This window comes from Thunnus maccoyii, chromosome 20 (genome assembly GCF_910596095.1).
Source record: "Thunnus maccoyii chromosome 20, fThuMac1.1, whole genome shotgun sequence".
NCBI classification, from domain to species: domain Eukaryota; kingdom Metazoa; phylum Chordata; class Actinopteri; order Scombriformes; family Scombridae; genus Thunnus; species Thunnus maccoyii.
In genome coordinates this window covers 21,288,718-21,307,398 of record NC_056552.1, presented here as the reverse complement: position 1 = coordinate 21,307,398, position 18,681 = coordinate 21,288,718, and the positions used below count along the sequence as shown (strand labels likewise).

The following is an 18,681-nucleotide window of genomic DNA, read 5'->3' as shown; positions in this document are numbered from 1 at the left end:
TAAAGTTTTAGCTCAGTAGTCAGCGCAGTCATCTATGATCTGGGAGGCTCCAGTTTGAACCCAGTGTGGGGACCTTCTTCATAAGGTAGTTTATTCATGAACACATATTGTAACACTTTAATTTTCTAAAATTAAAAGTGTAATAAAAACAAAAACAGGATTTTTAAGCCTCTTTCCACTTTTATTCGAATACAAATACAAATAATTTTGCTGCCTCAACAAATACAGACACAAATGCAAATACTGAGCTCTCTGCACATCTCTGCTACAGATCAGCCACAGGAACTATAGAAGGAATTTATATATTGTTGAATTCATACACTGTATATTCTACATCAAACATACCCTGAAACATTTCAGAAATATTTTTTGGAATGAATTTTTTTCACTGAAATATCGTCTGTGTCTCGTCTTGTAACAACTGGAAACAAAATACAGCATTTGAAATTTGAAACTTAGTTGAATTTTGCATTTCAGTTTAAGAGCAGACACTGACAGAGTGAATTAAACATAGCAATACCTGAACAAAACAAATGTGCTGATGCACATTGTTGCAGTGCGTTTAACAGTTCTTTTTCTTGAGAATTTCTTTGATCCAGTCAAGATATTTGGATATGTCTGTATAGACGTTGGGTACATCTGGGTAGTTACAGTTCTTGTCGTTGTTGAAAGACACAACACCTACTGCCACCTTACCACACACCAGAGGGCCACCAGAATCACCCTGTGAGCAAGAAGTATCATTATTTGTTTGGTCATTATTTGATTAAAGATGTGTGTACTATTTTAAACTAGAAACCATTTTCTATAAAATTACATAAAACATACCTGACAGAATCCTTTGTTTGTGTCATCTCCACCTGCACAAATAACATTGTCAGGAAGCTTAAATGGAGCCCATTTCTTCTTACAGTCATTCAGGTTAATGATAGGCACATCCACCATTTGCAGATGCACAGCATCACCTTTACCAGTTCCCATTTGACCCCATCCAGCTACACGACACTTTGCTTTATCTTTCATTTTCATCTCGGTCTTTGGCAGCCGAATTGGTTGTACTCTGTTGCCCAGTCGAGCTTTCTCAGACAGCTGGAGACACAAATAGATTTTATATAAAAAGACAAATTTTATATTGTGCTATAAAATTTGTCTTTTCTAGTTTTTAATGTTCACATAAGTATGCTATAAAATAAGTATTCTTTTTTTTTTTTTTACAGTAAAAACATGTGATTTTGTCTGAGACAGTTAATGAAATTTCTACTTACTTTGAGGAGCATGATGTCATTACCAGATTCGATATTACTGTAAGATGGAGGTTTGCATCTCTTTACTCTGTATCTCATCTTGTTATTAACGTTATTGAGATCGTGGGTGCCAAGAACAACATGTGTAGGATTCCTAAATGAGTGATCATTGAAACATTGTCAGTAGCTTTTTCTTAAGTTGTACCAAAAAAATAAACAAAATATATAAAACTGAAATTTTTATTTTATTTTTTAATAAAATGAATTAAGGATTTCTTGAAGAGGAAAGGTAACTCACGAGTCATCACAGTGCGCTGCAGTGACTACAAATTCCTCATTGATAAGGAATCCTCCACATACATGATATCTGTCGTTCTGTACGGAGGCCATATACAGCATTAAGTTCTCCGGGACCTTTTTCCCATTTATGATTTCACTCCCCAGTGCTGAAAAGACAACAGGAAAAAAAGGATGAGTTAATGTCCCATTTGCACTCTGGAGAATAATAATTAGATTCAGCCATCTTACTGTTCCGTCCTAGACATGCCAGGAGAAGAAAAAACAGCAATGTATGCAGACTATGCATCATACCGGCAGGTAAAACAACCTTTGGTGTTTGAAGTGTAACATAGACCCTTTTATAAAGCAGTTTCCTCAGTAAGCGACCCTGTGGTTTGCATCTACCACCTTCAAATATTTAGTCACATCCTCTTTGCAGCAGTGCAACTTTAATTGACTTGTAGTGATGAGTGCATGAGTCATGATCATGCAGTATTGCCATTGTTACAGTAAATATAGTGCTTATGGTTCTGCTGCCTCAACAGTTAGAGGCACTTACATTATGTGATCAGTATGTGATGAGCTTAACACACATTAATCCATCTATTCATTCATCATTTTTCCTTCTCTGCATCTATGACATGTTCAGTCTCTCTGGGCATTTTAAGACCTTCTCTCACTGTTAAGATACTACTTAGCCATCTTGAAATTAACTTTAGTTAGATGAATCTAAGTGGTTTTGTTAATGTGGTGTGATTGCGAAATTTGGCTAGGAAAATTGTACAAATGTTCCACAGACTTTTACAAAGTGATGCAGACAGTTCAGGGAAGTGTGCTTCGTCTGGTAGTTATGGATATTGTTGGTGATATATTGTACTTTGACTTTAAGCAAACCACAAAATGATGAAATTAAGTTTTACAGGAAAAACTGTTTTTGCAGCTTCTTTTTTGTCTCATTTTGAAGCCAGGTAGTTAGGTTGACAACACAGTAAACACAGTAACAGTCCTCTCAGTGACAGATATAGTGGATTACATATCACACAAGCACATTTGTAAGACCTATTTTCCGCACTTTATTTACTGACATATTGCTTGTGTCGTAGTCTTGAAACAAAAGTCAAAAAAACAAAATAGTGATCCAGTCTTTGTCATGCATTTAATAGATTTGCACAAATCTTTTCTCCTTTCTGCACTGTTCATTCAATTTACCGTTCCTTTTCATTTTTGCACTTTTATTCTCTAGATTTAGTTCATGTTATACCCTTTTGGTTTACCTTCTCTGACAGCTTTGTGGATACTGCATAACCACATTAGATGATCTCTAGTCAGTTAAGCTTTATACAAGATGAACACAGATACAACAATGTTCTTTTGTGTGGATATACGTGACACAACCAACTTAAACACTGTGTGAAAAATGAACCACAGAAACCAAAGTTTCCAGCTGCAGATGTGAGTGTTGATGTTCTCACATAATGAAACACGTAATGAAACTGAAAATGATGTATTTAGATTTAAACTGTTGATCATAACTTCACTGCTAGCAGTCTAAAGGAGCATCGTTATACTCGTTCTAATTTAGAATTTTAGAAAATCTTTGTGTCATAAAACTTTTTGAATTTTGATGCTGTTAGTTTTATGCAAACATTCTATATACAAACACTTGTGAGATTTGTGTTGGACTCAGTGTGGCCTTTTAGGCGCAGGCTGTGAGGTCTGAATCTGTGAACCTCATGGAGCAATAGAAAAGTCAGAAGTCATTCACAGATTCATTAGAAAAAGCTCAGTGTGTTCATCCTGTTAAAAAAATGACTGATTGCATTTGTGTCTACTAATGAAAGAAGTCACAATTTGAATTGAGATTTTATTTTGCATTTAGGTCAAAGAGCAAACTGACAAAGTGAGTTAGACAAAGCAATACAGCCATAATACAATCAAATTTAATACATGCACAACTCAAACACAGTTTGTAAGATTGTTACATTCAACAATTCTTTCTCTTGAGAATCGCATTGATCCAGGGAATAAATTTAGATATGTCTGTATACAGTGGCATTTTTATATGTAAAAAATTGGAGGGGCACCAACTATTTCAATAGATAGACTACATATTAGGAAAACTACAGTACTTGCTCTTAATACTGATGTGTTTTTTTAACATGTCATGGCTCCACAAAACACTTTTAACAACAAAGTGGCTGCTTCTAGTAGGTCTTGTACACATATGCATAGGAAAAGAGAGAGAGTGTGTGTGAGAGTGAGTGAGAAATTACACAAGTTACACTGCCACTGTCACAAGCCTAAATTATACAACACGTAGTTCCGACCGAGCAATCTGATTGGTCAACTAGACATTTAGAACGTGCTCAAATCAGCATGACAGCCCACCTAGCCGTGCTCAAATGAAACAAGCCTCATCACTAAAAATATTACTCCGCCATTCATTGGTTAGGGTTAGGGTGGGGTTAGGGTTAGGGTGATGGGTGGTACTGAAAGGGTTAGGGTTAGGGTTAGGGGTTAGGGTTAGGGTTAGGGTCTCTAATCATTCAAGATTCAAGAGTTTTTATTGTCACATGCAAAGCAACACAGCAGATGGCAACATTGAAGGCAGTGAAATCTGGCTTCTTTGAGCTCTAGTACCAGTTAGAGTATATAACAAAATACTTAGTTATAAAAAAAGGAGAGAGAGAAGAGAAAGAGAAGAGATACAAATTAAAATATATACAAATATACATTATATACAAATTGGTGTGCAGGTGCGGTATTTCACATGGTGATAAATAGATTAATAGTGTATTGCACATAAATGATGTGTGATGAGTACTTGATAAAAATATAAATATTATGTACTGGGGAAGAGAGTTTGTGTGTTTGGTGGGGGGGGGGGATGAAGGAGAGGAAGAGAGAGAGAGACTATGTGTGTGTGGGTGTGTGGGTGTTACAAATGTTCACAAAGTCCAAAGAGTTGAACAGTCCGATGGCTGGAGGACAGAAGCTGTCTCTGAGCCTGCTGGATCTGGCTCTGATGCCTCTCTACTGCTTGCCTGATGGTAGCAGTGAAAACAGTCTATAGTTGGAATGGTTGGGGTCCTTGATGATTTTTCCAGCTTTCCTCGTGCTCCTCTGGGTGCAGAGGTCCTGTTTGGATGGCAGTTCAGACTTGGCGATGTGCTGAGCAGCTTTGATGACTCTCTGCAGGACTTTGTGGTCCTGCTTGTAGCTGCTCCCATACCAGGCTGTGATGCAGCCAGAGAGGACACGCTCAATGGTAGATCTGTAGAAGTATCCTCCTGTCCATGCCAAACCTCCTCAGTCTCCTGAGGAAGAAGAGGTGCTGGTTTGTCACCACTGACTCAGTGTGAGTAGACCACCTCCCTGATTTGGACCCAAGGAACCTGAAGCTGCTGACTATCTCCACAGTCTTGTGTTGTGTCTTTAAACAGGGGAATAGTGAGGGGAGAGGCATGAAGAAACTAGCACACAGCTCTCACCTTCACTTGTCTGTATTGAGTGAGGGAGAGGAGCATGATTCCCCCTACTGGAGCCCTGAGGCATTACCAGTAGATTGACGCACAATTATCCCAAACAGACCAGAACCTGCATTACCTATTTATACTATTTGTATCGCATACTCTTCACTCTGATTACCTCAGCAGCATAGCTGAAATAACAATGAAATTATGTGTTATGAAAAATGGAATACAAGGAAAACAATTGCATAACTATTTTAATTCTTATCTGCCACACAACAGACATTGTGATGAAGCTTGTTGTTCTGACACCATGACGTCAGGGCTCTTACCTCCTCTCTGTAGGCAAACTCATCACTCCCAGTGATCAGGAGGAAGTGATTTCACCAGGATCCAGCTGCATAAGCCACTGCTGAGTCCAACACTCATACATCAATACAACACATCACCTGGTAAGCTTGCGCTGTTCGACATAATTTAATTCTGTTGGGATGCAACAACGAAAATGAGACTATAAGTTGCTAGCCACCTCAGCACGCCCACCACCCCTACTTCCCAACTATGCGTGAGTGTAGCAATAGTAGTAGTAGTCACGTCTTTATCTCCGTTTTCTTTAAATTCATGTTAGAAGGGTGCCTTGTGGTGTTTCTTGAGCTTAGTAACAGACTGTAGCAATCAATCTGACACAACAACGTCCCCTTTGTTTCAGCTGCGTTTATCCTCATCACTCCCTACAATGTCTTCCAGCTGATTAGCATGCTGTGCACTGCGGAGGGATGATTAGTAGTTAGCTGTGATGTGGTGTTTTTCCAGGTCATCTTCAATTACAACGTGCAATGTGTGAAATCAGTATGTCAGCACTAATCTCTGTGCCTTCAGCTTCAACATCCCTGCTTCTCATTAATGATGTTTTAGGACAAAATAAACTGGGTTTAACAGACAATTTCCCTTTACACAGTATAACTGCCTCGCTTTTCCTTCTCCATCACTTGTTTCCCTTTATTCAGAAGAAGCCAGTTGCTGCTGTTCAGTCCTGTACAGTATGAAAAAACAGCTTTCACTGAAGGACAGAATCCATCTCATTAGCTTTACTCAGGGGTTGTTATTTATTATAATTTTATTATGTTGACAGTTGGCATGCTTCCTGAATCACACACATCTGACAACTTTATTGTCAAGTCCTTTTTATGAAGGGTGTCTTTGAAAAGCAGTTAAAGGTACATACAGCATGTAGCAGGGTCGGACTGGGAACAAAATTCGGCCCTGGCAATTTTCGTGTGGACCGGCCCCGTTTTTCTCCAACATACACACTTATGAAGCAATATCAGGCTATTTATAACATACATAAACTAAGCAATAGATATCAAGTTGGCACCCTAACAACATGTGTACTTACAGGGTTTCATAAAGTAATGTAATAAATAAATAGCCAAAAAATAGCCTAGAGGAAAAGTCGGCACTCCAAGAGGTGCACTTAAGATTTTATTTGTTTGACAGTTGATATGGGCAGCCCAGCTCTCAGCGCACTTTTGCTACAATCCGTAACTTCACAAATAAAATAAATATGACATAATTATATGTCATGAATATAGTCTATGACAAAATGCAATGCTGTCATCATGAAACAAAAGAGCCAAAACTCAATTTTCACACTGGACAAAAGCCTTGCTATGATGATCTGGAAATGTGAGAGCTATTTATAGTCGATCAACCGACCTTGTGTTCACAGCTCATCTAATGCAATTCACACATCAGGCTTAACAGTCAGGATTTCATGCTACCGACACTATTTAAACATTCATTCACTGCTATTATCAGGCTGTGACAAGCAGCATGCCTGCACCCCATTGGAGCGAACCCAGAGTGAGTAATAAGCTGAGCCATAATAACATTCTCGCTTTGACATCATTTACAAAAACAGCATAGCACAGCGGCCTTAAGCAGTAAATAGAATAGCATGTCCTGGCACTCTTCTCTGCCATCCTGTTGATTATGTTATTCCATCAGTGTCCAAAGCCATAAGAATGTATTTTCTGTAGCCATAAGCATGAATGCATCAAGATGTAGTGCTCCGTAATCTATTCTTGATGAATTTTAAAGTTGAAAAGCTGCGCTCACATGCCACTTGCGTAACGGAGATGGTCATGTCGGGAACTCCGCTGTTAACACTGTCAGTACATGAGCTAACGTTAGCAGTATCACCTGCTGGGAGGTTGTCACACACCTTTCGTTCATCCTCAGCAGCCTCCTCTTCTTGCCTCTGCTCTCCACTGGAATCAGCCTGCTTATCTGTCCAGACTCTTTCCTCCTCATATTCATTTGGTGATGGACTGTTAATGTTATCATCGCGGTGAGGCATGCTAACGCTACCAGGATTTTGTGTGGCAGTGGCATCATTATTTTGAATAAATGTGTTAACTTAAAACATTTTGCTGCATCGGCTATGAGATTTTTTTTTTCTTTTCCTCTCTGACCTTTTCCATTCCAAAATTTCACTTTTTGGGGCTTTTATCCATTTGTATAGGCTAGCGTTACTTTTGATTCAAACTTCACTCTTCCTGTCTTGATGTGGTTGTTTCCCGCTTGACCTCTGACATTACATGGATAGACACATCAACTTGAAGGGGGGGAGGGGGGACTTAAAGTTGGATTAATTTATTTTTGGCTATTTGGGGGCAGCTGAGCAAGCTGTAAACACAACATTGACATATTATCACCCTATACATTAAGATGATATGACTTTACTGTATAAGTATATAACATGTTAGCAAGTACTAACATGCTATTTACACATCCAGCAAACATGGAGCAACATTGTCATTCATTTGGAGTTGTGTCTCTGGCAACCTGACAAATCTAAGTTACTCACCTTTTTATCTTTAGTCATTCCTGGGGAAAATATCAGCCCCCTTACCTTGTCTTTAGCTGCTAAATACTCCATTACACCCACCAGCTAGATGCCAACTTTAAAAAAAAGCAATGCAAATAGCATAGAGCTGAAAACAGCTGACTGCTGGGTCTAGGTCTGAACTGAGACAGTTAAGTTGTAGGTTGTAAAACCAAAATAATGAGCTAAAAGATTCTAAAACACCTCGTTGACATGAGAAGGAGTGCAGAGTTGGGTGATTTGTCTCTATCAGTTTGTCACTATGAACAACCCCTTTTCCATTACTCATAGTCATTTGATCCATGTTAAATGTAAAAATACTGATTTGTGCAGCTTTAAGATACAATTTGGAAATGTCAAAAATAAATGAGACATCTAAAATGTTTGTATTTGATGTAATGATGCAGTGTCATCTTGGATTTGAAATTGTATTAAATATTTAGTAAGCATAATGCATGCATGTTGTTTCGATAAAGTATTGGAACCAGCAGAAATTGAATAATTGTAATCTGTTTTAGAATATTACTCAAACAAAAAGAGAGAATATGACTTTCTCTCTTTTTATACAAATTGTTTTTTCTCGCCAAGATGTTTGCCAAGATTTCTCCTTGTATTTCTAAAAAAAAAAAAAAAATAGTTGCAGCTTGGCAGATGTGTATGCATCCTCCGTCAATATTCAGTGTCTTTATAGAATTCTAGTGGGTGCTTTCTCAGAAATTGAGTCTTGCCTCAGTTGCTGCTATAAGTAGATACTTGCTGAAAGAGGAACAGACGGAGATTAAGATCGAGTGGGTTGTCAATGAGATATAGATTGCATTGTTTAAAAAAAGCTCTCGGCCCAGCCGGCCTGCATAAGTTAGTTTTTTTCCTCATTGTTCATGTTGGATTTTTATTAGAAAGAACCTGATACCTTTAAGCTTTATCGTATTACAAGAGGGCAGCATGTAACATAGCATTATTTCTTGTTGGCTCTCTTTAACATCAATTTTAGTTTAGTTCAATTAATAGTTTGGTGGCAGTTGGTCCATTGGTGAGCTGACAACTTGATTAGAACAATGCATCAAGATGCTTTGAGGGTACATTGTGTGATTTAGGAAGAGAACAGCTGAAGATTAGATGAGGAGTGGTCAATTTTCTGTTTTCACAGAGGTAGAACTTTATAGTTTTTTTAGTTTTAAAAGTATAAAGATCAATAGCACTGCAGCATTTCTGTAATAAACAACCCATCGGTCATATTAATTACAACATGTATATAACAGGGTTAGTTTAAAGTCACTTGTCCAAGCTCTAGTGAGCTGCAAAAACTCACTCATTATGTACGTGATTTTCAACTTTCCCTGAAAATCTGCTCGGATAATTTTAACTCAGTCTATTAACAAATGATGATTGAACATCACCATATAAGCATACCTTTTGGTTAACATTTTAATAGTGATGGAGTGTAAGTTAATTTACTCACCTGTACTTAAGTAAAAAAATATTGAGGTACTTGTACTTTACTTGAGTTATTTTCATTTCATGTCACCTAAGTCATCACCTAATAGAAATATTGTACTTTTTACTCCACTACATTCATTCGCTACAACAGCAACAGCTATACTAGTTACTTTAGCTTATAAAATATGAGTCATTGTTATAGAACAAGCAACCCAACAATATATAAAATAGTTCTTAGTTCTTAATTTCACCTAAACCAGCTTCAACAGTAACGAGGAGTAATACTTACACATTAATGCAATAATAATAATCTAATAATACAATATATAGGCTAATTGTAAAACACTCACATGGACTAGTTTTCTGCGCTGAGTACTTTTAACTATTGATACGTAAAGTAAATTTTGCTGACAGTGTTTTTACAGTGTGGTATACTTCTTCCAACACTGGATATTAACTTAATGTTAACAGAAAACAATGTGACTGCTAATTACTGCTAAATTCTTGGCTCATGTAATGTTTTGTCTCATTGCTGTCACCCTGCTCCTCCTCTACACATAGTTTTGACAATATACTGTAATGCAATCCAATATAACACATTAGTCTCAACAGCCTCCTAGATATATTGTATACTTTTTACTGTGCTGTTGCCAAGCTTACAAAACACTTAATAAGTGTAGTAGTCACTGGAAATGACAAGTAAATGACATACATGTATAGTGAATGAGTTCAAGTCACTATACAATCACTGCTGAGTACCAAGAGTAAACTAAGCTATTTAGAGGAAACACATCCATATTTAGTATTTTGTCAATTTGAAATGTAAAGATGTTTGTAGTGGGTGTACCTTCTGTTCATGTTATCTTTCAGTGTGTATTAGTCAGCATCTTGCTAAGAGTGTTTGGCTCCAGCTGACCCTGTAGAATGAACTTTCATATTTATAGCACATGGTGGCAGCAACGCTCCACAAAGACGACAGTATTCATCAACGCACTTTGCTACCGAACCCACATTCAGCCCGTATCAGAGCTTTAAACTGCCCGCAAAACACACAAAACACAAGCAAAGCTGCTGAACAGACACGAGACAAAGCTACGGCAGCTCCTCTCCCTCCTTCCCATGCCTCTGGTGGAAAATCTTGACTTCATGTCTACACCTTCTATTACATTATTATTACTTGTGTTCATTAGAGATAATGACCTCTACTCTGTAAAGGTGGTTGTTAATGAAAGGTATTTTTTTTTTCCTGATGTTACTGCTGACAGTTAAATCAACCACTAAATGCCCTCAGTATAAATCTGTCTTTGGTCAACCATCCCGATAGGTGTTTATTCAGACACAGTTGCCACAGCGCTGTCTTTCTGCTGGCAGAATAAATAGCTGGAGCTGAGAGATGACTGGCTGCGCTTATGTTTATGTGCCTGTTGCTTTTTGGCAGTTCCTGCATCAAGCTAAATTACTTTTTTTTTTAATAGAAATATGTTTAATCTGTTTGTACTGACATGAGAACACCCAACTTTTGTTTCTTCATGGGTCATTGCTAAGGGTATTTCATGGATGTTGTTCCCCATCACTTCCATCAGAGACATTGAAAGGATCTGTTAATGGCAAATTATAGCCGGAGGAAAAATGGCAAAAAACGGTTTCAGTGTTCATGTATGATAAATTGTGACCCTATTTTTAAAAGAAGCAAAGAAGCACATTGCTCAATATATTCTTCCACTTAGTCAGGATTTGAAGCAACAATACTCCACTGTAGTCATCGGTCACTGCGTCACTTTCATCCAGGAAACGTTTGATATTAACAGATGTCTGTTAGCTGATAGTGTTTAGTTACTTGGACCATTAGAAAAGCTGTTAAAGTTGTTGATGTCCCATCTTTAGTGTGGATGTGGCATCCATGTGATTTCAATACCTCTTTTTCTTGTCCTAGCAACATTTATCTATCTCTACTCCCCCCACCCCACCCCACCCCACCCTGTTGCCTCTCTCCTCATTGCAATGTTACTCCTGTTCTCTCTCCTCTCTTCTGCTCTCCTCTCCTCTCCTGGGGGTATCTAGTCTTCTCTCTATCCATCCGTGACATTCCCTGGCCTTTGTCCAGTACCCTGCAGCTGGTCCCCATTGAGTCTCCCTGGGACTTTAACCCCCTCATCTCCTCTTCATCCCCCTGTCCCCTCCACCCCAACCCCCCCATTAGCTTGCACTCTAAAAAGTAAAGAAAAAGGGACACCAAGGAACCATTTTTGGCTCTTTAGATTGCAACCAAATTACAAGATGTGTCTTTAAAGAACTTTTGTCCACACCGGGTTCATGAACTCTTAACATCCCAATAAGTACCTACATTAGAAAGTTTTGGATGTACCTTTTTAGGAAATCTTGCTGATTGTTTAGGAAAAAGCCCAGAAACTGTCATTTGTTTTTAAGAAACTTTTTTTGTTTGGTTTTCATGCGTGGGACCCCGGCTGGACCCCACATTTTTTAGAGTGCAGAGTTAAAAAGAAGCAAAGAGTAGGAGAGGGGGAAGGTGGAAAGATGTTTCTGATTGAAGAATGTAGGTAATTAACCCCTCTTCCTCTCAAAACAAAAACACTCTCCTGCAGCATGTGTGGGGGTGATTGATCTAGGGGTGGTGTGCGTGCGTGTGTGAGTACTAGTGTGCGTGGGCAGATATATAAATCCAGTCAACGCCATACGCATACACAAGGCTTTTGTCCTGAATTAAATCCGTTTTATGTACACATTAGTACAGTTGTTTGTCATATGTACAGCCCCAATTGAAAATGCTACACCCCGCCTACACACACACACACACATACAAACACACACACCCGCCTATACACACACACACACACAGCCTTATTCTCCAAGCCCTGACACCACAACAGACTGCGACACCTCCTAATTGGGATGGATGGATTTCATTATAGCATCAAGAGCGAGAGGAGGGAAAAAAGCACAATGTGCTATAATAACAAACATTACAGAGAACTGCAGCTCCCTGCTCACTTCACGTGCACACACACACACACACATAGACATTACACATGGCCCACAATGACGTACATATGTTTACAACTTGGCCTTTAGTTGCCGAACTGTTTCTGTCTCATGTTTTAGCTCACATTCAAATACACTATGGGCCCCCAGGGGTCAACCAATGACTAACACTGCCCAACTCCCTCTTTGAAATCATCCCTTTCCTTCTCCTATCTCCCCATACTGTTGTCCCCTCACATATGTCACCTCGCTAATGGCGCCTCCTCCCCTCGCCACAAATCCTCGCCGCCGATGTTGCCTTTTACGCTGACTCAGTGCGCTAATGACACCGACATAGCTGCGAGAGCGATCATCAAAGGCACAAAGGACAACACACTGATGTGTTGCCATTTGGTCACCATTAAAGTGTTTATGTCAATTCTTTTTAAAAAAAAAAAAAAAAACAATATCTGTCACAGGCAAAGCATCAAGCCGTTTTGCTTCAATGGAATACTGGTGAAGGGATATACAACGCCAAACCACAAAGCACAGAAAGGAAAATTATAGACAAACACCATAACAATGTCATTTTTGTGCTTGTTTAGTGTAAATGAGACATATATGGACTTGTGCCTGAACTGTGTTTGCCTAGAATAAAATAAGTCAAAGCTCTCTATAACAGTTGGCCCCATGTCTGTAGCCCCTTTTGTTGCTGAATTATAAACCTTCAAACATACACTGAGGTCAAGGTTCAAAGGTCAGTATTTCAAAAGCAGGAGCCATGTAGAATCTTCATACTGACATGTGTTACTCTCCACGTTGAGAACTTTCCAATAATGTATGTAGTTCAGCTCTGTGACAAAGTTTTAATTTTCTCATTTCATAGACACAAGACATCCCAGGCCTTGTTTCTGAGAGTGTATATAAAATAAATATATATAATATATAAAATGAAGCTTTTTGTTTCTTTTGTTCTTTCATTTTTAGTGGAAATAGTGATGGAAATGAGTCACCTTCAGATATTACATTACTGTTGACAGTTTGGGGCATTACTACAGGCTTGGAGGAAGGCCTGAAGTGTTTGGGTTAGGGTTCTGCTGATGAAAAGACAAACCCATTCTCACTCCCAGGTCGTCAAATACTGACATATGCATAGACTATTTACACAATGCTGGAGACTATTTGTATCATTATGATTCTTGGTTTTGGGATTTTATGTCAGCATGACAGAGTCCATTCAATCAGAGTCTGTTTTATTAGCCAATGCAAACATACAAAGAATTGAATTGCTTTCAAAAAAACGCAACACAGAAGAATAAAAAAAGACAAAAGTAAGGTAAAAATAATAATAATGAAATAATGAAAATTAAATTGAAATTTTAAAATCTTTACAGAATGGAATAGTAATAGTTTTAAATGGGATATAAAACTTGAAATGAAATATTGACTGTACAAAGGAAATGTGGACTGTGCAATGGACAAAATGAATGTATGAAATATATGAAGGTGAGAAGAGCAAAAATTAAATGTAGCATGGGGAGGTTTTAATGAAGATGATTTCATATTAAATATCCTCAGCCACATATTCTTGGAAATATAAAATTAAATGAGCAACTGCACATTTTACAAACGTCTCTTCTTAACAGAGATAGTGGCGTTTTGATTCAGGTTGTGGTGGACTGGCGGCCATGTGAAATGGAATGAAGCCCACTGACAGCAGACAACACCGAACAGTAGTTGAACGCGCCACATCTGCCCACAACACAATGCACTTTGCTAACCTTCCCCTATCCAAAATTGAAAAAAAAAAGATCTCAGAATCAAAGGAGAAACAATTAGAAGTGATGGCCATAACATTAACCTATCATATTGATGAGTTATCAAGGACACTTTTGTGTTTTTGTGTTGAGAAATGTTGGATAACATTAAAAGAAAACCTGAACACAGTGAGGAAATTTTTTCTGACCGTATTGATAACATTAAAATAAAGAACTAAAAACAGGAATAAAATTTAATGATTAAATGTGAAGTAAAATCGTGGTTATATTTTAAAAAAACAAAAAAACAAACACAAATGAGAAAAAACAATGCAGCTTCTGTGCTGCCGAGTCCTGAGTGTGAGAAAAAAAAAAGTGGTGGAGGCATGAAAGATACTACCCACTGAAATACGTTAGTTTCAAAGTTGTGCTGAGTGTCACGAAAAAAAATGGAAAATTTGCATCCATGTACACAAATGTATAGATTAAATTTTGTGACTGTTTTACAAACTGCTGTGAGACTGGGCTGGACATGCACAAAAGCCATCTCTTTGATTCCCAATTTTATTATTTTATTATTGCTTTCAAGGGAAAGCTGAAATAACATATACATTAGGTCCAAGATGAGAAGCAGCTCTGAAAAATTCAAGTCAGTCAAATCAATGATTTATATATCACATTTATTATTTGTGTTTAATATCATCATGATGTGAGGCAATGAATATTATTGACATTAATAAGTATGCAAGTAAGCGCAGTAACACCATTTCCAAGTTGCTTTGGGACTCCTTACTGCATCCAAATAGTGATGAGGGAGGGTCTTTATGACATCTGGTGGCAGAAAGGAGAACAGCATGTTGGATTTTATGAAACTGGAGGATACTGTAGGCTTACTGCAGCTACCTAACAGGGGACCTCTTGTAAAAACCATTGCAGTTGTGTCTCCTTGTCACATTTCAGATGTCTACAAGTTGTCAACATTTCCACCAAAGACATGTTTCCCCTCTGAGCTTCTCACATGATTTCATTTAAATAATAGTTCATATGACAATTACAGAGAGGTTTAAAATATAGAGAACTGTGCAGCAGAAACTTGGTTTTGTCTTCTTTCCTCTTGTGATTTATTTATGTTGTGACCCTTTGGAGGGGGCCTGATCTCAGGTTCAGAGCTCCAAGTGAACTAATATAGTAGAAATGAGTTGAATAAAGAATAAAGTAGTTGAAACTATCTCTACCTGGACAAGCCTCACAAGTAAAGGCTGCTTACACATTGAAGCATCAGAAACAATCTAATAACGTCAGATATAGTCATTTATCAGTTACTGGGGACTTTTGTGGCCCTAATTCTTTTAGAGGCTCCCTGGACACCACCGAGCCCCAAGCAGCTACTTAGTTTACCTGATGTGTGAGTGAGAAACATCACAGTTTTTACAATGAAAAATTAAAAAACAGTTTGTCACATTTAGTGAATTTTAATGAAAGGAAAGGTAAGGGTAGAGGTAGGGGGTAGAGGAAAGGGTTAGGGTATAGATAGGGTTGGGGGTCAGAGGAAGGAGTTAGGGTAAAGGTAGGAGTAAGGGTAGGAGGCAGAGGAAGGGGTAAGGTAAAGGTAGAGGTGAGGGTAGAAGTGGAGGTGGAAGAGTAGAGGGGTGGAGTGGGTGAGGAAGGGGAGGGGTTGAGGAAGAGGGGGCTGTCACTGCTACTGTCATTTCTTGCTCTAGCTCAGGAAGCTCTTCTTCTTGTTCTTTTTCATCAGGAGCTCCTGTAAAAAAGAAAGACAGCATGTTGTGATTTCACTTCCAAAGCTCTCAAGTTAGCTGAAATAAGTTGTTAGAATGAAAAAGATGAGCTGAGGCAGCGTACCTGAAGCTGGAGGTTCTCCTGTGTAAGACGTCGGATCTCTTCTTTCTTCTCTGCCTCCTCTTGGATCCACGTCTTCTCTTTCGACAGCAGCGTCTCCAGCTCTCGCTTCTTCTTCTCCCACTGCTGTGCCCTTCTCTCCCAACTCCCACTGAGGGCACAGAGCTCCTTTCTGGACATTTCTGCTGCTTCAGAGCGCTCCTTCTTAAAACTCTCTTTCTCAGAGAGCTGCTCTCTCCATTTTTGTTCTCTGTCTAAGAACTCTTTTTGGCAGCTCTCTTCCATTTCAGAGAGCTTCTTCCGGTAGCTCCCCTCTCTTTCAGACAGCTTTTCCCTTTTCAATGAGGAGTGCCTCGAACTTGCTGACTCTTTCTTGCCAGCTAGATTGATCTACCGAGGCTGCCATCCTCTCTGTGCCCTCTTTCTGAGCGTGGAGGGTCTGTTGAAGAGAGATGATCAGTTTGTCTCTTTTTCATCTCTTCTTCTGCCTTCTGTTGCTTTTTCTTGAGCGCTCTCCACAAGATGATCCTGGAATTATTACGCGTCTCCTTCAGAGCAGAGAATTAGTGATTAAGAGAGCTGATCTCTTCCTCTAATCTACCAATTGTCTCCTCTGCCCTGTTGAGGTCCCTCTCCAACGTCCTGTTGGCTGTCTCAGTGATTGACAGCTGCCTCTGCAGTGTGATCTTCTCATCTAGAAGCTGCTGTCGCTCACTTTTCCAGGACTCTCTCTCCTTTAGGACCATGATCTTAGTGGCTGTCCTCAACTTTTCCTCCATTTCTCTCATCTCAGCTTCCATCAGTCTTCTCATGTCCTCCATCCCCTTGTTATAGTCTTAACATGACTAATAACAAAAGACATACATGAAGACATTTTCATATCAAAGAATACGTAGTTACATTTTATATTTGTACCATTCAGTAAATCCTTTATTTATTGTTTATACATTCATATGAATCTGATTTATTTAACCAGCCAGACATTCACAGGTATTCATGTGTTCATCAGACTGAATGTGACAAAAAATTTAAATTATGACCCAATTAATTTATACATTTGTGTGAAATGTAACATCATTGATCTCGTTACAAACAAACTGATAACACTGTAATCAAATGTGTCAAGAGTTTCGTGGTTCGGACATCTTACGCTGCTGGCTCTGCTCTCTCTTCTTGCCATGGCGGTTGATGATATTAACAATGATTCAACACTTGAGATAGACGTAAGATCGATTTGTGAGTCTAACAGATGATTTCCTCTGAAGACAAAACAAACGTTACTCAGTTCGCCTGGGGAGTCAATGTTGAATGAGTATCTCGCTTCTTTCAATGATTCATTACATTTCATTACATCAAAGGAGAGCCGAACATTTTGCTCTACTGTTCAGGTGGAATGATGTCACAGATGATGTCGATCTCTAGCTTCACTCACAGAAAGTGAACAGACTTTTCTTCTGCTGTTTGTAGACATGGCTTCATATACACATCACATCATACTGAAGTTTCCTACATTATTGTTACTAATAACATTATAATATTTACCATCACATCCAGATTCATAGAATCTGTTTCTTATCACAACAAACATCTTGCAGTCTGCATTAGTGTATCCAAATGATATTTTATGGTCTAAACTACAGTTGCTTCAGGATTCAGCATGAACAGTTGGCTAAGACTGTTGATCCAGCACTTCGTAGTCATTTTGATGGAGGATACTGGAAGGGCTGGCTGTTTAGATTTACAGCTGAGCTGAGCTCATCCCTCCAACATGGGACCACATTTCATTTCATTACATGATGTTAGTGATTCATCATGTTCTTGGTTAATGTTAACAGGTATTGTTAACCTGCATTGGGAGGTTAAACAAACTGCCAATTAAAGTGTCATATTTTCTTTATTTTAGGTTACTTTAAGTTTTGATAATGATCATTAGTAGCTGTAACAGAAATATTTTAATGTTAATAAAGTGTTAAAATAGTGAATGTCGCCTCTAGATATACTTCCGTCCATCTCAGTGGATTCCTGAGAGGACTCTCAGTTGTTTTAGTAGTTTGTGTTTCTCTTCTCTGCTCCTTTGTTCTGAAGCCAACTCAAACACACACAGGGTATATTATGTTTTATCTGTTGTATGCACACGCGATGCTAGTGGAGCTTCACATACAGTAATGTGTTGTAAGCATACATTATGCATACATGTGTGCAACACCTGTGTCAATGTGTGTGGCAGGCTTTTGGTGACAAAGCATTGTTTGGTCAAAAGAGCAAGAGAAATAAGAGATTTAAGTCTCTAAAAACCCCTACTCTCAAATTCCCTCCATCACACACACATACACACAGTGGGATTAGAGTCAATGGCATGAGTGGCGCATGTAACAGAGGCAGTTGGATCCGGCTTGGGCTTGTTTCCTGCATTGTTAGACATTGGAGTGAGATAAGTCAGAATTTGGACTGCTCAGAGTGGGACGGTCCTCTGGTGTTTCATACCCTCAGCTGTGGATTAACTCTCTCCTGCCACCTGAGCACTAAATCCAACACCACTGCTCTGGCTTTAGGGAGAAGGTATATAAAAGGGGTTCAACAAGTTTGGCACTTCAACATTTAGAGATGTCAGACCTACCTTCTCCAGTATTATGGTGTTTATCTACTACTATCTGAAACAACTTTTCAAACCTATACTTTGTTTGCTCTGGTCTGAATCAGTGGATGAGTTGTTGGGTTTTCCCCTTGTTTTCGGTATCTTTTCACAAAAAAAAAAATTCAAGTGCGCC

The 18,681-nt window shown here is 38.7% G+C and overlaps 1 protein-coding gene and 1 long non-coding RNA gene across 2 annotated transcripts in view; one reads left to right on the top strand and one right to left on the bottom strand.

The window, feature by feature from the left end:
* The window catches only part of LOC121886832, a 124,250-nt gene that overhangs the window by 14,831 nt on the left and 90,738 nt on the right, over positions 1 to 18,681 (top strand). The window contains exon 4 of the long non-coding RNA XR_006092862.1: positions 5,339 to 6,856. This is a non-coding gene — a long non-coding RNA (uncharacterized LOC121886832). The remainder of the gene's footprint in view (positions 1 to 5,338; positions 6,857 to 18,681) is intronic.
* On the bottom strand, positions 496 to 1,833 carry LOC121886831 (mast cell protease 1A-like). Its single transcript, XM_042397156.1, has 5 exons — positions 1,773 to 1,833; positions 1,543 to 1,690; positions 1,266 to 1,398; positions 829 to 1,089; positions 496 to 724 (listed from the first exon to the last, which is right to left on the bottom strand). Exons 1-5 carry the CDS (start codon positions 1,831 to 1,833, stop codon positions 563 to 565), a joined length of 765 nt encoding a protein of 254 aa, XP_042253090.1. The 3' UTR covers positions 496 to 562.